The following is a 24,554-nucleotide window of genomic DNA, read 5'->3' as shown; positions in this document are numbered from 1 at the left end:
ACGATCGAATTACTTCTATACTCTTCCTTCAAATCATAAATTCACGTCCAGTGAGTATATACATTCACAAAAACATCTTTCCATTTAAATGTTTAATTCTTGTATTGAATTTTCGTTGTATCACGTTTGTTATTCAAATGAGTTGTTATTTTCGTACTGTATAGCTGCTATATATTCATAAAATAATCTCGGGCATTACGAGCTGCTGCTCTTTTGCAAGTTGCTCTGCTGCAACTGTCTAGTTGTACCTGGGCTTGTACGCAGGTTTAGGGTAGGCCGGCTCGGGGTAGGCCGGTTTGTAGCTGGGATAGGCGGGCTTGGAGTAGGCCGGCTTGTACTCTGGGTACTGGGCTTCACCCTTGTACGAAACATCGGCGACGTATCCGTTCTCGTCGGCCTTGTAGTTGACAGTCTGCATGCGACCATCTGGCAAGAGGACGTAATAGCTCCCGGTCTTGGCGTAACCATCGCTGGTCTCTTGATGACCAAAGTCATTGTAGGTGTAGTCATCTTTGACAGCGTAGGCAAAGTTGTACGGAATGGGAGCCTAAATGGAATGAATCATTTTAAATTACTTGGATTATCAAGTTAATGAATGGAATTAATTATACTCACATAGTCGTAAGAAGGCTTGGGGTAGGATGGTTTAGGATAAGCCGGTGCAGGATATGAAGGATAAGAGGGGTATTGGGCAGTGACGGCAACAACGGCCAAAACAGCTAAAGCGATGATAACCTGTAATAAAATAAAAATTTGAAATTTAAATGTGAAATTCTTTTAGAATTTTAGAATAAAAGGATATAGTTTTGCTGTTGTTTTACCTTCATTTTCTTGTTAGTAGTGAGGACTGTTGTTGAAAAGACAACTGGATGATTTCAAGTGGATTCAGCTCGGCTTTATATAGCGGCCAATTCCAACTGCTATACGTTAAAAGCTGACAGACCTGATTACCTCAAGGTTGTTTTCCATATGTGGGAGTTGACTCACAGCTCGAGCCATTTGGGCGGGGATTTTGTGGTCTGATGGGCCTAAAAGACTTAAAATGTCGACATGGCCTAGCTGGTTATTGGACACTCAGCCATAAGATAGAAAAAAGGGAATTGCTAAAGATGAAACGTGATGGGTCTTAAACTTGCAGAAGCCACAGACCAAGCTCCGCCTATCCAAAATTATGACCACTCTCCATTTTCATTGCTGATGATGATTGAATATCTCACGCGTGAATGAATCCCGTTCATTCGTACACTGATACCCAAAAACGCTGACGTAACAGCCTTTCGTTATTCCTTAATGTTAACCACTTTTTATTGACAACAGGCTCAATTAACAGCCGCTAGAGGTAAAACGTGATAGTATATCCCAATCGACCGTAATGTCATCTGGTACAAGGGCTTATTGCAAACGAAAAATTGCGTAAATACAACCCTGCCTATAGATCTGAGCTAAATAACAATGCAGCTATACATGTAACTATATAGTCTAGTCATTTTCTCTCGTTGCACTACACAGGAGCAAGCTCTGCAAATACTCGTAAATACTGATATGCCGCTCTTCGGCCTGCTGGACAGAGACGAAATCTCAAGCGTGACCAAATGAATTTTCATCATGCACGACTGTCTAGGCCGCGTCCTTATCCCAGTTCTCATCATCCCGCTGTCGTCTGTATACGCAATCTCCCGGACTTGTATTTTTATAGACTCGGCGGGCAGAAGCGCAACGACACAAATTATTGGATGGCTGCACGAAGGAAAGTGACATCGTTTGGCGGCAACAGATGCTGGTTTCTGGCATAAATTTCTTTATAGCCTGTTGTTTTATAGCGATCCAAATTGTCGGTGCGGTTACAAGTCGAGCTGTCAATTAAAACAATCAAGACTATTATTATTTGATCAAAATCTTGTTGATGCTTCTTTTATAGCTTTACGAGAAATTAATTTTGGCAAAGAGCGTTTTTTTAAGGAGTACATCCCACAGATGACGTGAGCATCGGTTGATTAGCTATGCGTTCAATCCCAACATTTTCCCTTTTCTTATTGGCGTCCTCCGCAAACCCTTACGTTTGCCAATTTTCCCTAGACACCACACCTAGAATAATCGTTTTCTCTTTTACCCTCGGAATATATATCCGGCTATAAAAATCAAGAGTCTAAAATTAACCGTTTGAAACCAATTATGAAAATTTAGATGAGAATTTCGCGTCAAAAGGATCTCGAACAAGGTCGCAATAAAATTCGCATTAATTGCCGCTACATAAACTATGATTTGTAATGATAAATGTTCATTACAATTTTTAATGAAATGTCATTAAGAAAACAAGCAACAATTTTAGTCGATAGATTTCATGGTCGGGAGTGATACTAAATAGCAATTTAAGCCATGTATGGCATAACACATTTTGGCACCTTCACGGTCAATATGAGATGTTGTCCCCGCACGACGTCCGCTAAAATATAAATTGCAGACGTGGCAAAACTCAAATAGATCATCTGAGCCTACATGCAATTATCCCTCCCCAATTTTCTAGCATTTTCAACGGCGGTTGACTGCAAATATATAGAAGCGCTTTCTTAACTTTCCTGGCAAAAATAGGTACAGACCACAAACAAAACTGTGTTACTTCAATCATAGTACAAGACATTTTTTAAAAAATCCGACAGGTCACAAATAACGAGTGTCAGCCATTCAAGTTATATACATTTTCCACGATAGAAGGACAATGTGTTCGCCTGGATATTATATATAATATCTTTTCTCAAAGATGAAGTGGAAGTTTCACATTGTTTCAAGTGCGTCAGACTGTTTTGTTTTCTTTGGAGATTGCCACGGCTCAGCAGCGGAACGAAATTCAAGCACGCACGCGGGAATCCAGCTGTACAGCAGATTCAGCCGAACTGTATCGAGAAAGATACATAGTTTATGAAGCGCGGTACTACCTCTATATAGCTAGGTTAAATGGCTTTTAAATAAAAAGAAAGCTTTCGTCTTCATTGGCCCGATGAAAGTCGAACGCGTTCGAGCACCGCAATTCTTCGGTTGTTATTTTTCTAAAATACTTAATCATCGACTGTTATTGACGAAATATTTTACTTTCACTTTTTGGAACGTTTGATTACATAAACGGTTCTCTTTTTATTAATGTCAAAGCTGCAATTGTTAATGTCTACATGTTTTGCCATCATTATCATTTAGTGTACTATCAGCTGATTTGTTTAAATCTCCGGTTAAAAACTTGTTAGCCAACAGTAATTATTCCACCACTCAACTTCTTGTCTTCATTAAACACACTAATGAGAGGAATCAAGTCTCGGTTATATGTCGTTAAGCTTGTTTCAGTAGATAAGAAAACCACAGCAATTTGGTTAATTGCGTCAATTTGCAAAACACACAATAGTTGGGGCAATAAACCAGTTTACCAATGTTTCGTCCTCGCCTCCTAATTAGGAATAACTATCACCGTATCACGTCATTATACGACTAGAGAGTATTCTCATTTGCAACACTTTCACGCAAATGTAAGTTTCCTACGCAGCTATCAAATTAAAAACCGAGAACTGTGACATGTCACCTGATCACGGTCTGATTGATGACGGACGTACAGAATAAATCTTGATTCAATGGCAAACTATATTCTATGTGGAATTAAACTTGAATTAGGTAACCATTTTCTAATCAAAACTTTTAGCTACAGATAATTTGAGATGTCCATTCAACAGACATTTCCTAATTTTTAACTAAAACCTAAATAACAGAGCACCAATAAACCCACAAGCAATTTATTTTTCTTACCTTGAAAGCCTTTTAGATCACTCATCAAAGTCTAAACAATGAGCACTGTAGAGAGAGGATTTGATTTGACACTACTCTTATTTGAAATACTTGCCAAGTTGATGGAATTGTGTAATTGACATTTAATTATAAATTAAAGATCGAAGTTGCCAGTTTTACTTTAGACTTCTTCGGTTGTTACGGTCCGCCGGAAGCCGGAATGCGGGAATGGCGGTCATTTCGTAATATATGTAATATTACACTCATGTTAACATTACGCTCATTTCATCAGAAAGCCAAGTTGTTGCGAAAATTCTTATTAGATCAGTTTAACAAATTGGAAAGCTAACCGAAAATATTTCAACACAGTAATGAGTAATGTTTAATTCTTAATCTGTCGATGAACTTCTCGGGTTATTTTGCAAACAACCAAATTTGTTTTGGAAAATCGTGTGTTAACACGCAAGAATGAAAATTAATTAGTAGATAAAATTATTTAGAGGTAAAATTGTAATTTTATTTCTGATTCATCTGCATGCAAATTTCACATTTTGGGGGTTCAAAACTGTTCAGGGAAATCAGGTAATACATTCTCTTTGATTCGCGTATTATCCGAATGATTATCTCTAGAGCTTATTTGGTATCTATAGTTGGGATTTATGTATACAAGTTGAGGGCTAATATGTTGATGTTATCAAACACGATCAAACGCTCTGACTTAAGTGTTCAGGGTTTGTAGCTGGGGGCTGGTGCCGGTTGGTAAGATTGTTGGTAAGCTGGTTTACTGTATTCAGGATATTTGGCTTCACCCTCGTATTTCACGTCGGCAACGTATCCGTATTCGTCGGCCTTATAAGTGACGATCTGGGTGCGGCCATCGGGCAAAGCGACACGGTAAGATCCGGTCACGGCTTTGGTGTCGGCCGTCTCCTGGTGAGCAAAGTTGTTGTAAGTTGGAGCATCGTTGACTGCATAACCAAAGTTGTAAGGCATCAGGGGCTAAGGAGAAATCAATCTTGTTAACAACATTTAGTCGAATTAAATTATAAAATCATATTACTACCTCCTGGTTGTAACTGGGAGCGGGATAACCAGCTGCTTGTGGTTTAGGGTACGGTAGCTCAGCTGCGAAAGCTGCAACAGCGAAAACGACGACGACGACAAACTAAAATTGTTTCAAAAATAATTGAATCAAAGTTAAATCAGCCGAATTCTTTTGGTATTGAGAATAAGCGAATCATTTACCTGATGCATTGTTGTTTAGTAGTGGATGGAGCTGGAAGAACTGATGCTTTTGGTAGCAATCCGCACAGCCTTATATATCCGTCCGTTTGGGGATGAGCTTTTAACAATTGCCGGGCGTTTCTATATGGCGGCAAGGACGAATGATTTTTGCGGTGGAAAGTTGTTTTTTACTTCTTACTTCTTTCTCCTTTCTATATCAGCTTTTTCCTACGTCTATTTTGCTTCCCATCGCGCAAAATTGCCAATAACAGACTGTTATGAAGTCTAACGTTATTCTGTCAGTTTTTACAATAAGATCGTGCGCCGCAGATGGCATCACTTCACCTATATTCACGCAGTAGGTGGTAACCATTTCTCCCCGTCTGGATTTTGATCTATTTATGGATATATTCTTAATCGACATTTTCTTATCCCGGAGTTTGTTGCTGCAATATTTAACGCCCCCGCCCAACAATGAATTTGATATCGCCATGTTGTTTATGAGAATACGACCAAAAAGCTCGATAAAATGTTATTATTTTACTATTTCAACTATGTGGATTTTCCATTGTCTATGTTGTAAAATCTTGTTGTAAAAATACAAGGAAATACCCGAATACCGATTGCAGACAGCCTGTCTGGCGTGTACCAGCAACATTTGGAATTTGCTTATAGTTAAATGTGGTCCAGATACCACTTGAATCCGTTTTCGCAAACTCATTCTGACTTCCTTTCGTGATGCGACGTTATTGGAGCGCCGCTAAGTAACAAGAATCGCTGGGAACCAATTCCTAAGCTTTGACGTGACTAGAAAAGTTCCATAACGAAAATTCCGCGAACAGCACGCGCCATTTGTTTGCAATTTGCAATTTGTTAAAAAAAATGATTTTCACTCTTGTCATTGTCAAACTTTCACCTAGTAGCCTACTTTGTATCTAGCCATTTTTTATCGCGCTATAGTTCCACATAAAGGGAAAGCACTTGCCAAACTGTAAACTTACAAATCGTGTTACAATCTTTTTCCCAGTTATGGGAAGCGCAAATTATCCGTAACGAATATTCTCTAGTCTACCTGCGGAGAACCGTTCTCTTTTGGTTTCAAGAGTGGTGTAGTATGTAAAGAAAATGTATTACGAAACGCAAAAATACAGATGGAAAAAAAATACTAAGAAATTTTCAATTTGCCTTTTTGCTTTTGGAAGTGGAAAAACTCGTAATCACCGAGAACTCTGGCGAGGAAATACAGTTCGGCGATGGCCACAATCAAAGCGGAAACAACACCCAAGAGAGCTCGAATGCCGAAGTCTAGTGGTCCGATCATGTAATTGATTCCGGTGAAACCGAAAGCAAAGGCAGCAAACAAAGAAACAGCAAATCCGAGCACTTCAATCAGCTGCGAGTTAATAAGTTTCACTGTGATTAAATTGAAAAACAAATTAATTAGCTGGAAATAGTTTGGAAAATCGTTCAATTGGACTTACTTTCGGCGGCAAAAGATTCCTCCTTGCCTTCGGGTGTGCGAGAAACATTTTGAATCATTTTATTGTACACTCGCTGCTCTTGTTCTTTGCGTAATCGCACGATCCGAGCTTCAAGTTCTTTATTTCTAGGAGGATCTGGTGGAGGCGACGGTATCACAACGTCACAGCCTTTAATTAATTCATGAAGGTATACTTTTGGACTCTCCATCTGTTAAAGTAGAAAAGTTTGATTAGAAAAGTTCAATGGAAGTGATATCTGGTGAGTACCTTTCTGATGTAATTCCCGATCCATCTCATGTCTAAGTTGGTGAGCAAGACTTTTTCTTCAGAATTCCGTAACTCTTTTAAATTTGGTGGGTAGTCATCTTTTTCCGGCAGTGATTTGATGAATTCACTCAGTGCTTTAGATGGGTTGATTGTTAACGCCATTATAACTTGATTTTTAAGTTTTCTTCTAGCTGTTGGTAATGTTTTCTTAACTCTTGTTCTTTTTCTTGCAAATGACTATCAAGAGATGACAACTTTTCTTTATTGGTTTCCTTATGAAATTCTCTCTTTTTCTGACGCAACAATTCGTTTTCTAATAGATATCTGTTTTCCTATGGATAAGATAATATTTGTGTTTATATTAATGAACATTTAAATTTTAAATACACAACCTACTTCAATTGGCTTCGGGGAAGAAGCTGCTTCAATAGATGCAGTAGTTTTTGAAACACTCTCCACAAGATTTGAGATTGCTTCTTTTGTATTGTCACTAACAACAGTGTTCAATAAGTCATTCAAATCTGTTAGTTTCTCACAGTTTTTCAGCAAGAGTCCAATGTCTGTAGATTTTTTCTTCTCCTTTTTCAAAGAGAAATTTATTAATCGAGTATTTTTAACTTCAAATTCAGAGTTACAAAAATACTTCAAATTCCCGAAGGAAATGTTGAACTTCGCCGTTGAGAAACGGTCTATGATCAAACAACCTTGAAAATATATCACCGGTATCTAAAACAAGTAAACTCAACATTAAAATTCGACAAAATCCGAAAACAAAACCAGAAAATACTTTGGGAAACTTTATTAATCAGCTTGTCTTTTTCCATATCAACATCACATGACTGTCATCATGACAGCTTTTTCTGGAAGAAATTCTGTCTGCTAGTGTACCAATAAACTGCAGTGGCGCCACCACGATTACGTGGTTATTTAAAAAAACGAAAACACATTTAAGTTGAACTTTTATTCATCAATAAAAAATAAATTAGGCCATTGACAAATATATGTCATTTTCGTCTTGTAATATAGAGATCAGCAAATTGGCAAACTACACAAGCGTACAAATCACGTCATGTTGTTCTTCTTTTCAAAAAGGGGAATTCATTCCGAGCTTTGTTCCAAACTCTAAGCGAGCTCTCTTCTGAAGCCGGACATTGACCCTGCAATTTAGAGAGTACAAATACATAGTAAACAACATATTTCTAGGTGTTACATGAGGACTTATGCTTACTTGATCTCATAATGTTTGACCAATTCGTTAAGCCCGATGAGGGGAATTGGCCATACTAGGAGAAGCCATCCCGGAAGGGGAAAACCGGATATCGAACTGGTCGAAGGGCACGAATTATCGGTCGTCGAATAGGCACCAATCGCCCCGGTGCCGATTGAAAAGTAGATTATTTGCAAGATGCTCCTACAGTATTTGTAATCCACAAAAACATTAACTTGGGAATCAAATAATCAAATTAAATATTTAAGCTTACACGACACCGGAACAAGCGATCCACAATCGATTGCTAAACGGATTGACTTGCCAAAAGTGGAATTGGCGATGAACAAACGACAAGGATATAAAAACTATAAAAAGATGAAAAACAAAAATTGTTAAAAGCCGGAAATTGATCAAAAATCAGTTAAGTCGGAATACCTAGATAAATAACAAAGGCCAAAGCGGTGCTGTGCTGTATAGTGTACAAAAGAGGCAGATGAGCCGGCTCTCCCCAGCCAGACCAAAGCCCTTTCACTACAGTTCCATTACGTGATGGATAAACCCACGAACAGTTGGATGTCGTTTGACAGTCGGGACTGACATAAGAGCAGAGGGATAGCAGTGATGCGCCATAAAAGATGAGGAGAACGATCATCGATGGGAAGAATTTGAGTCCATAGCTCCACAAAACGAACTTGAAAGTCTATCAGATGCAATCAAAGCTCATTAATAGTCGCGAGAAGATATAAAAGTTCAATCAAAATTTACCCCTTTATCGACTTTTCGTGAATTTTTTCCGGTAGCGACGTTCATAACGCCAGGATCGGTAGGAGCACCAATAAGACTGATGGACAATAGAGGAATGATGACGCAAGTAAACCAAAGGATTTGGCCAGCCGTGAAAATGGGTGGAAGGAAGAGCAGAGCTGCTCCTAGTTGGACGGTAGACAGAGAGGCGATTGAGGCTGCCCATAACTGAAGAACATTGCGCAGGCAAAAGCCAACGTGACGGGCCTCGAGGACAAGATGGAGCAACGAGGATAATTCATCCCGATGGAAAGACAGCGCACAGGGAAGTGAATTGAGGCGGCGACTCAACTCGGCGGGAGACACAGTATTTGTCTGCGATAAAGAAGAGAAGACGGGCACTTGCTGGCAAACTTGAGGGTACAGCGGTTCCACCGCCAAACTGTAATAAAGGAAAGTACATGATTTAGTCGCATTAACATCGAATTAAAATTAAAATACCTGGCATCGGCTTGCATGAAGATGGCGGAGTTGTAGGCGGATGCAGAGGAACCGACAATGCACACAACTTCTCCATATTCCTGCATTATCTTGATCTATTTCAACCCAAACAGTCAATACGGAACGTTGGATTTAGTTTTTTTAAAATTATTTTACCATTTCTCTTGCAGCGGCGGGAGTAGACTCCGTGAACAAAGACACCAAAAGAGGAACATTGTCAACATTTTCAATATGCGGTCGGATCTCTTCAATTCCTCTTGGAAGTTTAGCCTTAAAAATAGCAAATAATCACAAATTCCTTAAATAAAACTAATCAGATGTTTACTCACCCGGTTAGTAAGGTCAAAAGCTACTGGAGCACTCTGCTCTGTACTTTCCGTAACGTGACTCTGTGATCTTGACAAGTTTAAATCCCAACAACTGCCACCGACTCCTGATAGCAAATCATATTAATTCGGGATACAATTAATGATTTAATTAGCATTTCATACCCCCAACGACGTTGAGTAAAACACTCGAACTGCTACTACTGCTGGAACTACTACTGCTGCTACTGCTGCTGCTACTTCTACTCCGACTGTTACAGCGCTCCAGAGATGGGCTACTGCTATTACTGGAACAGTTCACCAAATTGTGCCGTTGCGGAGACGGAGTTTTCACCGATACCGGACTCTTTTGAGAGTGAAATAATCTAAAAGAAACAAAACTAGAAACAAATAGAACTATTTTTTCATTCAATTCTTTACCTGTCTCGATCTTCATCTTTGAGTAAATCAGTATCCGAATTTTCCGACTGGGAATCATCATCCGTCAGGCTGTGAAGAAATATCTCGTCTTCAAACTTGACTTGAGTCATTTCAATGTTGATGGCGCTAGGAGCGGAAATGCTCAGGCAATGCGGGTTCTTGGCAGAGACGTTCAGCGCACCAAACTCGTCCTTGTTCAACAAGCTCATGGACGATTTGTTCTGGCGCCGCTTGGTCATTTCCTCGTTCCCTTCTTCTTTGATTTCGCCATCGTTTTCGCTAAGTAGACTGATGTGGCAGTTCCAGCCGCTTTCCAAACCCATTTTCTCTGAAAAGACTCGCGATCGCAGCTCGTTTTCTTTGCTGAAATGAACGAAACGCACCGACGACTTGTCCAACTGTTCGATCAGTTGAACCTAGAGCGGATAAAAATGTACAATTCAATTCAATTCAAGATATAAGAAAATCGAATTATACCATATCAGTCCTGGCTTGATATTGCATGGTGACCATGCCGACAAAAGTCTGGTTGCACTGGAGTTGAAAAACACCTTCCGGGGAATTAGGACTAGGTTCGTTTGGCGATTCGGCCATGGAGGAATCGTTGGATCTCGAATAATAGCCGGCAGTTGTTGTTGCGCAATAAAGGTTGCCGTCTGAATGGATGCGCGAGAGCGATTCATTGCCTTCCGGTGTTGGGCTTCGCTGTGGATGGTAGAGGTGAGAACTATCCGTAGGCAACTCCAAATAGACTCCGGAATTGTGAAACAGTGACTCGGCTCCTCCGCACACAGTTGTTTCACGGTAGCGAGCATCCACCGGCCGGTAAGAGAAAGCTGTACAATAGGCCGTCAAGCTACTGCGATTGTAGAAATCGAGGATCCTCTTCCTGTCCAACCCCCAAAGAAATTAAATTTAAATTAAAGAAAATATTTTAAAATTAATTCAGAATACCTATCGGCCAATGTCAGTGGGCAGAGGTCAATACCGTTCCAGTAGTCGACACAGGCATCCAATAGAATTTCACCTGTACCTTGTGATAGTAATTGAAACCGGCCCGTGTTGGATTCTTGAACACAGACACCGACCATATTCGGGAAAGGAAATTTTAATTTCGGAAGAGACAAGCTGCGAGCCAGTCTGTCCTTGCGACTGGAAGGATCCGCTTGCTGGAGAAAAATATAATAATTCCATTAACAAAAATTGTCTTCGGTAATTTCCCAGAAAGAAACTCACATGTCGAAAGATGAAAAGTTGATCTTTTAAAGAAAAAATGTTGCGGGCAGTATTCTGGAAACCAATTTGTTTGGCCAATTCACACAGGCAACTGTAACATGTAAGATTTAATGTCAAACAACAGAAATCATCTAAAAATAAAATGAGATTTTAAACTTAAAAGAAAAACAGGACAAGAAAATTAAGGCCACAAACGGAAAGGCACACAGAATCATAGCAAACATAACAAAAAACCAACCCATGTGTTAAGAGGTTATTCATCGCAACGGTGGTACGCGAACTGTCGCACATGCTCAGGTGAGCTCGTACTTCATCCCATTCTCTACAGATCCAAAAAATCAAGCTTCCGATGTAGTTATATACTATATACAATAATAAACAATAATACCACACGTGAACAAATAATTTAAATTATTATTATCATCCGTTCCTGGGCACCAGTATACTAGATGCTAAAAAACTATGACAAAAATCATAGGCAAACATGCAGAAGCATATGTTGCACGATGCATTGCGTAGCCTATAAAAGCCAAAGAGATCTAACTGTCATACCGTCGATTTGTAACCGGGACAGTATCTTCGTGGAATTTGCTGAGACAGGCAAGGTGGGAACAGAACTGGCTGTATCGCTCCTGAGTAGAAGGGTTACAGGTGTTCAACAGGATGGCCAGACCTAGAGGTTTCAACGATCCCATGTACTGCTGCCAAGAAGGATCGTCAAACTGGAGACGGAAAGGTGCGGTGCAGTCGTGACTCAAGTCCAGGACTTCTGCTCTAGTCTCGTAGCTACTTCGAACATCTACATTGAATTCTTTAGGATTTGAAGGCGTTCTAAATATAAGAAAACGGCTGTAATTAAATGATAATTACGTTCCGCATAATTCCGCTTATTCGAGCGCTTCCGCGTCTTTTTAGCGCTATCTTTCCCCTTTTTTAAAATGGCCCCAACCGCTGTGCTGCTGGGTTTGAGAGTGACTGTTTCTTCTTTAAAATCAGTTTGCTGATGTCCCCATGAGCCATTTCGCAGGAAAAAGATTTTCTCCGCCGTGGGATTGGGCCATGATAAAATCCCTTTCTTGTCCACACAACAAAGTGCCTTAACCCAATCAGAGGCAAAATTAAATGAATGATTAATTTTTTGAATGTTTCAATTCATTACCGTGACAGAAGATAGTGTTTGAAAAATGTTTCCGGTGCGGAAGGGTGACTTGCCCCTACCCATTAATGTGTCTAGGAAATAAGGTTTCATTTCTTTACATTTGATCCAGAATGAAGAATGAGTTGGGGCGGTGACTTCTGCATCCTCAAACGGATCGTTGCTAACCTGAGCGTCATAAATGAAAATTAATTGACTTTGTCAAATTTGAAACAACTGACAATCAACTTACTTTGTAATGACGCGCTGTGTAGAAGAGAGCAAGAATAAGGGCAACGCCATAGACATTGATTAAGAGCCAGGCGACAGGTAAAATAATTGGAAGAAGAGGAAGCACCACTAGGCAGGGTTGGACGAGAAACATTTCTGTCCAATGACCGGTACTAAGGTGATCTGAAAAGTAAAAGTAGCGCCCAGCATTGAACACTAGTAAAAGGACCTATTTAAACCAAAGTTACTCATTAGCTTAGTGAACAAAGAAACACAATAATAAACTCACCAGAAAAATTGGGGCGATAAACTGCTCCAAACAGACGGCAAAACACAAAAATTTTTCTTTATGAAGAACGCCAGTGGGCCGATTCAAAGCTTCTTTCAGAGCAACTTGGATTGAATGGACGTAAGGGGTTTCTTCGAGAACGCAATAAGTGCAAGGTAAAGGTCGGCGCAATAGTGGCGTGTTAAACGGACCCGCTTTGTCCGAGTCGGTCAGTGGCGTATAAATTTCGTCCGCCTCCAACACAAAGTTTGATTCATCATTACCTAAAGTCTGTAAATAAAATTCTTATTAAGATTCGTGGTTGGAAAAATTTAGTTTGCACTTTTGTAATACCTTTACATTTCTACAGCGTCCAGGAGCAGGTTGACCGGGTCGAAGTACTATTACATCTCCCTTTACTAGAAGAGCCCAAGGTAGGTTGACTATATTTCCATCTCTTATGGTGGGTTGCAAAGTTATGCTAGGTGACTGTGGACTATGGATGTGAGGGTAATTCTCTGGGCTCCATTCACATTTGTGTTTCCATTCATTAACAAAATTCCGGAGCCACTCGGTTCGAGTGCGCATTTCAGTTACACGCAAGCGTGTATCACAGCAAGCGAATGAAAAATTGAACACAGCCAATAATAAAAGTAAGACAGCTTCCCACAATAATGCCTGTGATCTAATATTGAAATGGGAATTAATAATACAGGATTTGGCCATTATTGTTGAAAGTATTACTGTTGATAATCGTGAATCTCGTAGGCAACCAGCATAGCTATCACTTCAGCACTTAGGACTGATAATGATATCCAGTTGAAAGTGCACAACGGCTCTCTGATTTGAAGGGATGTTTTCATTAAACGAAAGAGCATGTTGCAGCTCGCAAATCTGAAAAATGTAGCAATAGGAATTACTTTATTTGATTTGATAATTTTAAAAAATAAGCTACTTGTTTTGTTTGACATCCTGCAACTTATCCTGTTCTATAACATCATTCATGTCATCCAATAATATCTGAAGAGCCTCTGATGTGCTGAGCCCTCTCTTCTCCATCCTGTATATAAGATACACTGCACGTCTGGGGGAAAAAAACAAGCCTTTAAAATACCAATATTGGGTCTTTTTATTCCAGTAAATCAAACCTGTGTTCTTTCAAAATTGTAATCTCAAGTTCAAATTTGACTAAAAGGGTAATGCCCTCCAAGTTTCTGCAGGACGTATTCCCGACTCAACATTATAACCTATAATAAAGAAAGTAAATATGGGAACGTCTGGCCCCTAAAGCGATCACGTCGAACGTCGGAAAGACCATTATGATGGCCAAGACCTTGTAAATTTTACTATACAATTTGCATGAACACAAAATAACTTCCGTGATTGCTAAACACGTCGAATGTTTATGTTGTGAATTGAAGCAGACGACTAGATTAAAATCTGTCAATGCCTCATCTAGCGACCAAATGGCGAACTTAATGCATTTTCGGGGAGAGCAACAATTGCTAGCTGTATAATAATATAAACTATGGATGTACTAACCCTTACTAACACACCAACTACTAACAATTAAAAAAAAAAAACAGATAAATTCGTTGGGGCATGTCAGACCGATTATTATCATCGTAAGACGGATGGGACATTGTTGAACGCCGTAGTACTCGAAAGTTGGCTACTGCTGTAAGAGAGACGGCGAACCCTAATGAACGAAAAAAGCTTTTTAATTAAATTTTTGTTTTTAAACGACACTCGGCAGAGGAGATGCGCGATAGGATTGATAACGACGCCAAAGGCTGGCGAGAGAAGAGTTCGCCACCTTGTCCCATCAATTTCTCGAGTTTAAATTCTTAAATTTTTCCTTTGGCAGTTTAACCGAAACAACATCGTTGCAAATTCACTGCGAGAGCCAGAGAATAAAATCCCGGCCGTCTATATAAGAATCTATAGGGGAAAAGACGAAAGAGATGGAAGATCCCATCTCGGACACAATTTTCAGTTCTTTTTTTTTCGAATATAAATGACGTAAAAACCCGAGGATGAAAAATAAATTTAATTTGAGTCAATAATTTATATCTACAGTATTAGTTTTTATTTTTCCTTTCCTCGTTCGAGCAGTCCGCAGGTTAATCCTCGCTTCAATAAACGTTAGATTGTCCAATCCAATGTCCATAGCCACGAGCAAAACAAATTACATCAGACAGTCAAATTTCTAATCGCTGAATTTATCTTCTTTCAACAGGAATATTAAGTAAACACAACGCAACAATGCGGGTCGAACTATATAAATTGAAACGCACGTCGAGTTGGAAAATAGTTTCATTATAATTCCGAAAAATTAAAAATTCTTGCAAATGAACGTCGGCACAGACATTCGGGGAAGGGAATTTTAAGGAGGGGAGGGAAGATAATTCGTTCGACTCCAATTCATTAAGGAATAAGGAGTAGGACGCACAAACAAATTTTCTATCTGTAAACATGTAGACGTGACAAGAAAAAGACAAACAATTTCAATTGCCAAATTTACAAAATGCGGGTCGGACTAGAATTGGGAGAAAATTCATTCACAACTAATTCGTTAACGGATTGAAATTTTTCAAAAATCTTTTCACGGTTGCTGTGTATGGGTGAATATAAACTGGCGTATCTATTTTTTTAAATAAGAGCGGGGGACTTGAAAAACTAATTTTGATTGCCAGTTTTAGCGAATTGGACATCAACTGAGCGGAACTGGATCTTTTCTGTCAAAGGATTGAAGAAGATGGAAATGATTTATTGTAACTTTTGTCCTAATCAAAATGTACAGCGTATTTTATTTTTTAGTCGCTGACGTGCGAAGATAAAACTTGAAGTGGAGTCATGATCATTTTCAACCCTAAACTAATTTCAGGGCATTCAAGTCAATATTGATTTATATTTAGTTTTATTTTTCTTCTCTTTTCCTCGTTCGACCAGTCCGCAGGGTAATTCCCACTTCAATAAATGGTAGATTGTCTATAGCCACGTACAAAACAAATAACATCAAACCATGAGACTGACATTTAAAATTCTAATCGAAAACTTGTCTTCTTATTTACAGGGATTATATAAACATAAACATAAAAACCCGTTTATCTCAATTTATCAAGTGTAACCTTTCAGTTACATGCAACAAAGGATCCAACTATATAAATTGAAACGCACGCCCAGTTGGAAAACACAGTCTCATCTATAACAAAAGAATGGTCAATTTTTCTGTAGCCTCACTCACCCAAGTTGTTTTGCTGTTGGTTTTCATCTGCTGGACGACGAGTTCGACTTGCGCTGCCTTTTCCTTGGAGGATGAATTCCTACAACTGAAGGAAAATTATGTAAGAATTAATTTAAATTTCTTTTTTTTAAATGACACTTCTGTTGTCGATCATCCGATTCAATTTGTTTTCATGTCTAATTTTAATGTTATTTCATTTGCCAATAGATTCAAATGAAACAAGTCGTGACAAGTTTGGAGGCCAAAGTTGAACAATTGAAAAATTTGGAATCGACAGCGATTGAACAGCAGGGAAAAGTGACACAAATGGAGGCGCAACTTGAACTAAATGTAAATCCTATACTTTTAAGTTTGATTTAGAGTTTCACTGTGGGTAAACACTTTTACTTTTCTATGACAGAATGAACTAAGAAAAGATTTGGCATTGAAAGTAATTCAACTAGAAGCAAAAAATGTCCAACTGGAAGTCAAAATTAAGGACCAAGACAGAAAATTAACTTCCCTGTTGGAAGCGACTGAACTTCCGGTTTCCACTGATTCAAAATTATTTCCAGTTAATAAAGAAATTTCAATTCGATCAACTGGAAGGAGCGGAATCCCAAGGACATGCAGTGAACTTCGTGCGGCCGATCCTTCACTTTCATCCGGAATGCACTGGATCGATCCGGACGGACAAGGTTTTGGCAATGACCCAATTTACGTTTACTGCGATATGACATCAGGTTAAATAGTTAAAATTTCAATTAAAGAAAAATATAATCTGATTTATTATATTTCCATTAAAACAGGATCGACCTCAATTCTGCACGATAGTGAATCTTCTTTAAATGTTGGCCACTGCGCCGATGCCGGATGTTATTCACGTTCCATCAACTACAATTCGTCAATGGGACAAATCAAAGCTTTGATGGAATTATCCACTGAATGCCATCAGTCGATTAGAGTTAGTTTCAGTTGATCAGTTTAATTCTTAACGTTCTTAATTCTTAATTTTATTATTAGTATGATTGCAACTATGCCCCATTCGAGTTAAATGGCGTCGCCTATTCCTGGTGGAACGACAGAGAAGAAAATCCGCAATACTTTTGGGCCGGAAGTAACACGGACGGAGTTCACACCTGCCAGTGCGGAATTGATGGAAACTGTGTCGATTTAGCGGTGAAATGCAACTGTGACACGATTTCACCACTTCAATTAGTCGACGACGGTGTGTTACGGTTCCCACGTTTGTACAGAATTAAAATGAATAAAATTAATTTTGTTTGCAGGTGTAATTACCGACAAAAATGTTCTGCCCGTCACTCGTTTGAATTTCGGACGAACTCAACTGGAAACTTCATCCGGCGTCCACACGCTTGGCCGACTCGTGTGCACCGGATTAGTGACTTTGACTGGACTGCCAAAGTCGTGCCAGGATTTGTGGTTAATTGGCCACACCCTGAACGGATTTTATTCCGTCATGGGATCGGCCAAAATGGAATCCGTTTACTGCGATTTCACTAAACTACCGGACGATGCGGGTAAATGTTTCAAATTTTCACGAATTATTAAGTAGCAATTATCTAATTCTATAATTGATGAAAAGGATTCCAGAAATGGATTGGATTCGTCGACGTCAAATCGGCGCCCGTCCATTTCTACGTCCAGAGAAATTCTTCATTTTACAACCAATACACTCCAATTCCGTTCGAGTTGGCGCGGGTGAACGAGGGAAACGCCATGAATTTGACATCGGGGAAATTCACGGCCCCGCGACCGGGAATTTATTTTTTCTCATTCACGGGAGTGGCGCAACTTGATTCTTCATCTTCTTATGTTGATTTTTATTCTCGTCTTTTTTTGAACGGGAATGTAATCGGGTCGAGTGAAGTTTACGAGAATAACGGCCCCGTTTATCAAGATAGTCCGTTTATCCTCCAGTCGACGCTGAACTTGGAAACAGGCGATCAAGTCTGGGTGACGTTTTCTTATTCTGGTGGTTCATCCTCGTATTTGTATGACAGCAGTTACCACTACACCCATTTCACAGGTTTCCTGTTGGAGGAGGAAATTGCGGCGTCACTTTGAGGTTTTGGGTTCAAAATCCAAAATTCGCAAAATGAACGTCGACGCGAAAATTTGGGGAAGGGAATTTTAAGGGGGAAGGGAAATAAACTCATTCGTTTCCAATTCATTAAGGGGTAGCCATTTCTTTACGAAAATTGAACTGTGGATGAAATTGTACTTACTTAATACACTAACCAAGTTTCAAAATTCTATCTGTAAAACTCTAGACGTGACCATCAAAAAACCGATTTTGATTGCCAGATTGACAAAAAACGGGAGGCCTTGAAATGAGAGAAAATTCATTTGTCCCTAATTCAACTACGGATCGGAATTTTCAAATAATTTTTTTACCGACGAATTACCATTTCAGTTGTGCACTCGTCCAGAAAAAATTTCTTTACAAAAATTGAACTGTGGATGTAATTACACTTACTAAATACACAAGCCAAGTTTGAAGTTTCTATCCATAAAACTCTAGACGTTACAAACAAAAAACCAATTTTAATTGCCAGATTGACCAAAAAGGCGGTCGGACTAGAAATGGGAGAAAATTAATTCGCCTAAAATTCGTTAACGGATTGGAATTTTTCAAAAATCTTTTCACAGTTACAAGGGTGCGTATCACTATGACGGAATCGCAGTAGTAAAAAGGCGCTTAAGTATCGTACTATAGTAATTTGTATCACTAGTAAAATTGAAATTGGCTACAGTGTATCATTAGTAAAACGTACCTCAAATAATAACGTTCGGTAGAAATTTAAAATTTTCTAAACTAATTTATTTATTTCATAGAAACAAATGGTCAATAGTAAATTGTTTCATAATTCTTTTTCAAAATTTCGTGTGGAAAGGGAAAGTGATACAGTAGTATTTTGTAGTATAACGACAACGTCTCGTTAGTAACAGGCATCAACAGTAACACCCCTTATGATCCAGATTGATATTCACGGCTTCGCGTGATGATCCCGAATGCAAATTTCACGGCTTCGCCATGGATGATAATAATATGATGTTCACGGCTTCGCCGTGATTGTGATTCGGGAGTTACCAACTTTATAACCTAACCTAACCTAACCAAACCTAACCAAACCTAACCTAACCTAACCTAACCTGATGTTACTTGTGAACAGAAATACTAGTGAGACAATTTATCAATGCAACGAAGTTCTTATGATACAAGAACCATAAGAACTTCGTTCTTATGAGACATTTTACTTAAAGAACTAGTTATTAATGGGTACTGTTTTGACTTTTGAGTTACTAAACAATCAAATTATTAGTGATATACTTATGGAACACTTTACTTTTAACACTGTATCATTATGAGCAAAAAAAAAAGCTGTTATTTATGGCAACTGTTACTAGTGCGATTCCGTCACTCTACCCAGTTACGCATAGCATTATTACTATAGACTTTCACCGCTGAACATAAATTGGCGTATCTATCTTTAAAAAAAAGAGCGGGGTTATAGACAAGTTCGGGATGCTGAGTTGCACAACCGCTAAATTAGGATCGTGCGCCAACGGGTCCTTTTAACGTTGTGGGGATAGTAGAAAGCGGGTTTTTTATTATTTAAGCATAGAATTACTTATCTAATCTTAGAAATGTTCAGGATTATCGTTGTTTAGAACATTCTGCTTTTTATAGAGTAATTTGAAATGTATAATCAGAGCTATAGAATGTATGGTCTAACCACTGCCTGTTAAATTTTCCTCTCGGAAATTTTTCCAAAGTTGCAGCAACGATTACCAATCGAAAGTGCGAAAATGTGCTTAAGTATCGATGTATTAGACCTTATTCTCAGCGCCAACAGCGGCCATCTACTGAAATTGTGTTAATTTTCGTTTTTCGTTTTTCTCACGCCATTTTGTTATCCACACGTTATACTGGTTTCCGACTGATTATTTCACTCACGTTTTAAAACTTTTGAAAAATGCTCTAAATTTTGAAATGTCCACAAAAAGGTGTGTTGTTCGTCAGTGTCGTGTCGCACATGAAAAGTCAAGTGAAAATAGTCAAAGTCAAATATCAACAGACAGGTTTGAGTTATATTGATACTTGTATCAAAACTATGTAATTATTAATTTTCCCTTATTAGAAACAAATACAGTTGGGGAAACATTGCTCAGTAAGAAACATAACTACAATTCCATTGGAAAGAAATCAACATCTAGACTACCTTTCACTACTCAAGAAAACCTTGATCCCTCTGTGAATTACCTGATCGAAATCCATTTTTGGTTCCAAAAACCTTTCCATCTCTTGGTCAGGTAGAAGCGTACAACAATTGTTATTTACAACTTAAAGATAAGCTAATCTTGATTACACCTTTAATATTTGTCTTCTGAATCAGGTACAGAAGAACTAAAGTTTCCTGACAAGGCAAATGCACTTGAAGATACACTTTACCTTCCTTTTCAACCTCATACATTTTTACATGAATGTAATTTGTCTGAGCAACAACACTGCTACAAGAAAGTTGCGTCAATTTCTGGTCCTACCAACAGTGAATTGGTATTTAATCATAAACAATTAATATAGAATGCACAACTAATGTTATTACCACAAATTTCATTAGATCAGTAAGGTAGTACAATTACACACTGAGTTCCATGAGGATGCTGAGCAATATCCATTACGAACAGCAACTTACATCACTCCTGAAGTCCTACATCTAGCTGAGAATCATGATGAGATTGTCCTATCACCGTGCCTATCTCAAACTGAGTTCCATGAAGAGGCTAAGCAATTTCCCGCTCCAACAGAGACAACCACCTCTACTAAAGTACATCTACCACCTCATCTACCTAAGAAGAATGTTGAGTTTGTCGTATCCCACACTGAGTTTCAGGAGGAGAATATGCAAGATCCTTCACAATTAGAGACTGTTATTACACCCCTTATTATCCTTATTATCCCTTATCAATCGTGGTTACATGGTAAAGAGAAGGAAATATTTAACTGCTTGTGAAGCTTGTTACCGTCGAAAACTAAAGTACAAACTAACTTTAAAATTGCCAAGAATTCTTTAATAAAGGAAATTTTTTGCTATCAAAACAGTCTTTATCTTATCTGGAAATGTATTAAAATGCAATGCAATACAAATTAACACAAGTTAAAAACTTTTCACTCTTCTTACTGTTATTTTGCAATATTTTGATGTTGGCTGGCTTTAGTGGCTTACAAATTAAAAATTTTATTGTTTACTTTTCCTAGTGCAGACGAAAAAGCAATATTTTTCTGACAACTTTGGTACTTGAAAAACAAAGAAAAAAAAAATTGTGTTTCCCAACACACCCGCTGTGGCTCTGCAACTAAGGTCTGGCCAGAACACTTCCAGGGGGAAAAGGCAATGGAAGGCCTTTCCATATAAGTGGTTAGACCATACATTCTATAGCTCTGGTATAATTCAGCTTAGTTTACCCCATGGTTTACCCATTAAAATTAAAGAAAGTCCAAGCCTGGGATGCTGTTTAGTCTTTTCTTGTGTTTTTTGACAGATCTGCTGACAAGTGACAAGCTCATTCAAGGTCATCTAGTGAGACAATTAACAACTAATCCATCTCATACCAGCAAAAAAAAAACGTGATATTCAAATTTCTCCATCTTATCGATCTGGTTGATAGCAGGTATATTCTTTTTTCTACTACGGAACCAATGGACGTTATTTTGAAAGGACTTTGAAATTGAAGGATGCATTATTAATGGACAGACCAAGGTAGCGATGTTGGAAATTTTCACGAAAAAGTGGAGTTCATTATTACGCATTCTTCTTCAATTATACGTTATGTCCCGTTAGACTTGAATATACCCAACCCTAGGGCATTGACCTAAAACAAAATTTTCTCGTCCACTATACTACTCCGTCCAAGCTGTATTGAAGTAGCATTTTTTATTAGTTTGACATGTTGTTTAAATTAGCTTATCCTTCTGTCACGGACTTTGGTCACTTTCATTCGTCGATTCGATATACTTTCTTCTTTATTAAGGACGACCAACCGCCCAGTAATCGAGTAAAAGGAATTTATAGTTAGGACACTGAATTTAACCGTAGACTTCTCTGCGGTTTTCAACGAAAAACAAGTTTCACTATGGTTGGTTACATAGAATATCCAGTTGTCTCTGTCCTACTTTTATCCCCAGTTAGTTGCCAGAGGTGCAGACCTTCGAAAGCATCTTTACTTTTTTCTCGACTTCAAAAATTGTGAATTTTTATTGAATACGAAATAAAAAAGAAATAAAATCGAATTCTCGATGATCAGATCGTGATATCCGGAAAATGGTAGGAACTAAGAAAATTTGTCTCTATTTAAATGTTTGTAATTTCCCTACTTCGTTATGTAACGGTGCTTCGAATGGGAATCTTATCGCATTGTAGAAGCAGCCATGCGTCAATGTCTAGAGATTACGTAAAATTTTTCTTGAGCGGGATTCATTTTGTTGCTTTTACTCTACTATCTGCATTTGACCTCATTTAAAAGAGGAAGTAGCCCAGTAGTTGATTTATTATACCAAACTTACCTCAAGTTGACTGACCTTTATATCCGTCTTGAATTTCTAAACACGAAAAACCTAAATAAGAAAAAATGAACGAATAACGGATGAGTACTTAATGTACTTTATACTTTAATTCACAGAAACGAAACACGTGTCTGTGGCTGGGCGTCGTTTTGTTGTTAATTATCCCATTAACGAAGGGGTTATCAGAAGGTAAGACCATTTTATTTGGACTGTCTGGATTGGCCATTGGCTAACGATTTCCTATATATCTAAAAACAATATAGCCGTCCAGCTGATCAGCTTTGATCGGGAAGTTGGACGATCGAACAAGTTTAGCCTCTTACGACCGTTCCAGACACGCAGGTATTACAAGAAGCACCCAATCTATGGAACAAATCAATTCCTAATCATTTTCGACAAAATTCTTGAGCTGAGTATGTGCATGGTCATCTGCTCCGTCATCTAATTGATCTTTCACGTGATTCCCATTTTCTTTTTTTTTTGTGGAGATTGTAATCAATTATTGAACAAACATGCATTCATGTACAAACAGTATACCTAACGCAACTCGTGTGGCTTATCTCTCGTTCAAATACAATGCTATCAATTTGTACTGTATGTTTCTAAATTTATTGATATTTTGTGACCTGTGGACTGCTAGAGCTTTCCATATTGGTTATTACCCAACGTGTAATTTTGTTTTCTATGGCATATGGTGTGAAATATTAATATTTGATTGACAGTATAAGACTGTTGCTCGTTTCTCCAGTGAGTGTTACCTAGCCCAGACGATGGGGCAGCAGCCTATATCACGTTGAATAACCACGCCGCCACGTGACTTTTATAGCAGCCAAAAAAGAAATGATCGTCAGTCATTGGTTCCAAAAGAACGAAATCTTTCTAGTCTACACACACAGGTGTGTTATATAAACGATGTTACCGACCGAAATGAGATAAATACAACCGTATTTAGCGTTCTGTTTCCAGCGAGTTTTATATCACTTTAGCTCTTCGAGTGCTGCACTACCTACCTCATAAGTGAGTCTTAGCGCATATTAATTAAATCCATTATTTATTTTATGAATAAATTATTTACTTGAATAGATAATGATGAAGCTACTCGTTGCCTTGGCTGGTTTGCTGGCCCTTTGTGGAGCTCAGACGACTAACTATCCGTACAGCGCTTATTTGGACACGGATGGCTATTTCTTGATGAAATGGGACATTCGCCCTACCCAGGGAGATATCGAAATGCAATTTGTGGTGAACACCACCGGATGGTTGAGCTTGCTGATTGCTTCCGAAGACGGATCCTACGCTGACGTCATCTTTGGTGGATTTAACGAAGCAACAACCTACGGTTACTACACCGTAAGACACAATACAATTTCTAAAATGTTCTGCTAATTCCGCTCAATTAATTGCTATTGAATTTTAGGATATGCATTGCAATTTACTTGCTGGACCTAGCCATACAGCGCCCGAAAATGATGCCAGTAACGATTTGATTTACCAGAGCGCAACATACGCCGCACCTTACACCACGTTGACCGTTAAACGTTCAATCTACACCGGTGATAAGGATGACGTAGCTATTCGTGTAAGTTGCAACCATCCATAATTATTCGAAATGTGTTTCTGAGTTCATTTAAAAAAAAATTACTTAATTGATGGAATTTGAATGTAGCCCGGACCACTACTTCTCGGCTGGTCGTTTAGCGACAAGGACACTTCCACTGCCGTCCATACAAATGCCGGATTCGCTACATTGGCCCTCATTCCCGCCTAAATAAGACTATTCAAATTCATTTACATCAACCATCTTTCACTCACTCTTTTCATGCTTCAATCAAATTCTTTGACTTTATTGGGAAACGAATAAACTACTTAAGAATTTTTTGTTTTAATTAATCTGACAAAAGGCCACAGAAAATAGAAGAGAAATTCCTTTA

General features: G+C 38.6%; 6 protein-coding genes across 9 annotated transcripts; 2 read left to right on the top strand and 4 right to left on the bottom strand.

The window, feature by feature from the left end:
• Positions 1 to 83: 83 nt before the first annotated feature.
• LOC124203743 (cuticle protein 7-like) lies at positions 84 to 2,891 on the bottom strand. The gene is made up of 3 exons (XM_046600557.1): positions 822 to 2,891; positions 616 to 735; positions 84 to 547 (listed from the first exon to the last, which is right to left on the bottom strand). The coding sequence occupies exons 1-3, from the start codon at positions 825 to 827 to the stop codon at positions 239 to 241; spliced, it is 435 nt and encodes a 144-aa protein (XP_046456513.1). The 5' UTR covers positions 828 to 2,891; the 3' UTR covers positions 84 to 238.
• A 1,369-nt stretch (positions 2,892 to 4,260) lies between these two features.
• On the bottom strand, positions 4,261 to 5,167 carry LOC124203744 (pro-resilin-like). The gene is made up of 3 exons (XM_046600558.1): positions 5,011 to 5,167; positions 4,829 to 4,930; positions 4,261 to 4,764 (listed from the first exon to the last, which is right to left on the bottom strand). The coding sequence occupies exons 1-3, from the start codon at positions 5,017 to 5,019 to the stop codon at positions 4,492 to 4,494; spliced, it is 384 nt and encodes a 127-aa protein (XP_046456514.1). The 5' UTR covers positions 5,020 to 5,167; the 3' UTR covers positions 4,261 to 4,491.
• Positions 5,168 to 6,099: 932 nt separating this feature from the next.
• Positions 6,100 to 7,637, bottom strand: LOC124203741. The gene is made up of 6 exons (XM_046600555.1): positions 7,525 to 7,637; positions 7,381 to 7,463; positions 7,134 to 7,316; positions 6,738 to 7,069; positions 6,471 to 6,678; positions 6,100 to 6,402 (listed from the first exon to the last, which is right to left on the bottom strand). Exons 4-6 carry the CDS (start codon positions 6,897 to 6,899, stop codon positions 6,155 to 6,157), a joined length of 618 nt encoding a protein of 205 aa, XP_046456511.1. The 5' UTR covers positions 6,900 to 7,069; positions 7,134 to 7,316; positions 7,381 to 7,463; positions 7,525 to 7,637; the 3' UTR covers positions 6,100 to 6,154.
• A 104-nt stretch (positions 7,638 to 7,741) lies between these two features.
• LOC124203725 (transmembrane protein 94-like) lies at positions 7,742 to 16,143 on the bottom strand. 4 transcript variants are annotated; one of them, XM_046600525.1, is made up of 24 exons: positions 16,056 to 16,143; positions 13,957 to 14,055; positions 13,764 to 13,892; positions 13,553 to 13,702; positions 13,163 to 13,493; positions 12,830 to 13,099; positions 12,563 to 12,769; positions 12,334 to 12,498; positions 12,045 to 12,270; positions 11,727 to 11,985; positions 11,413 to 11,496; positions 11,175 to 11,265; positions 10,893 to 11,107; positions 10,416 to 10,827; positions 9,939 to 10,354; positions 9,684 to 9,883; positions 9,522 to 9,625; positions 9,349 to 9,462; positions 9,193 to 9,287; positions 8,713 to 9,133; positions 8,383 to 8,647; positions 8,219 to 8,312; positions 7,966 to 8,148; positions 7,742 to 7,894 (listed from the first exon to the last, which is right to left on the bottom strand). In XM_046600525.1, the coding sequence occupies exons 3-24, from the start codon at positions 13,865 to 13,867 to the stop codon at positions 7,822 to 7,824; spliced, it is 4,479 nt and encodes a 1,492-aa protein (XP_046456481.1). In that variant the 5' UTR covers positions 13,868 to 13,892; positions 13,957 to 14,055; positions 16,056 to 16,143; the 3' UTR covers positions 7,742 to 7,821. The 4 variants fall into 4 exon arrangements, with proteins under 4 accessions (XP_046456481.1, XP_046456482.1, XP_046456483.1 ...); XM_046600526.1 differs by lacking the exon at positions 16,056 to 16,143 and having other exon boundaries at positions 11,727 to 11,973; positions 13,957 to 14,244; XM_046600527.1 differs by lacking the exons at positions 11,413 to 11,496; positions 16,056 to 16,143 and having other exon boundaries at positions 13,957 to 14,245.
• LOC124203731 lies at positions 15,994 to 18,550 on the top strand. Its single transcript, XM_046600539.1, has 7 exons — positions 15,994 to 16,155; positions 16,263 to 16,385; positions 16,456 to 16,777; positions 16,844 to 16,998; positions 17,058 to 17,262; positions 17,324 to 17,575; positions 17,641 to 18,550. Exons 1-7 carry the CDS (start codon positions 16,027 to 16,029, stop codon positions 18,120 to 18,122), a joined length of 1,668 nt encoding a protein of 555 aa, XP_046456495.1. The 5' UTR covers positions 15,994 to 16,026; the 3' UTR covers positions 18,123 to 18,550.
• A 4,932-nt stretch (positions 18,551 to 23,482) lies between these two features.
• LOC124203742 lies at positions 23,483 to 24,498 on the top strand. The gene is made up of 4 exons (XM_046600556.1): positions 23,483 to 23,640; positions 23,707 to 23,973; positions 24,041 to 24,202; positions 24,290 to 24,498. The coding sequence occupies exons 2-4, from the start codon at positions 23,710 to 23,712 to the stop codon at positions 24,389 to 24,391; spliced, it is 528 nt and encodes a 175-aa protein (XP_046456512.1). The 5' UTR covers positions 23,483 to 23,640; positions 23,707 to 23,709; the 3' UTR covers positions 24,392 to 24,498.
• The last annotated feature ends 56 nt before the right edge of the window (positions 24,499 to 24,554 follow it).

Source organism: Daphnia pulex, chromosome 10 (assembly GCF_021134715.1).
Source record: "Daphnia pulex isolate KAP4 chromosome 10, ASM2113471v1".
In the NCBI taxonomy this organism is placed as follows: Eukaryota; Metazoa; Arthropoda; class Branchiopoda; order Diplostraca; family Daphniidae; genus Daphnia; species Daphnia pulex.
This window is presented reverse-complemented; position numbering and strand designations above follow the sequence as displayed.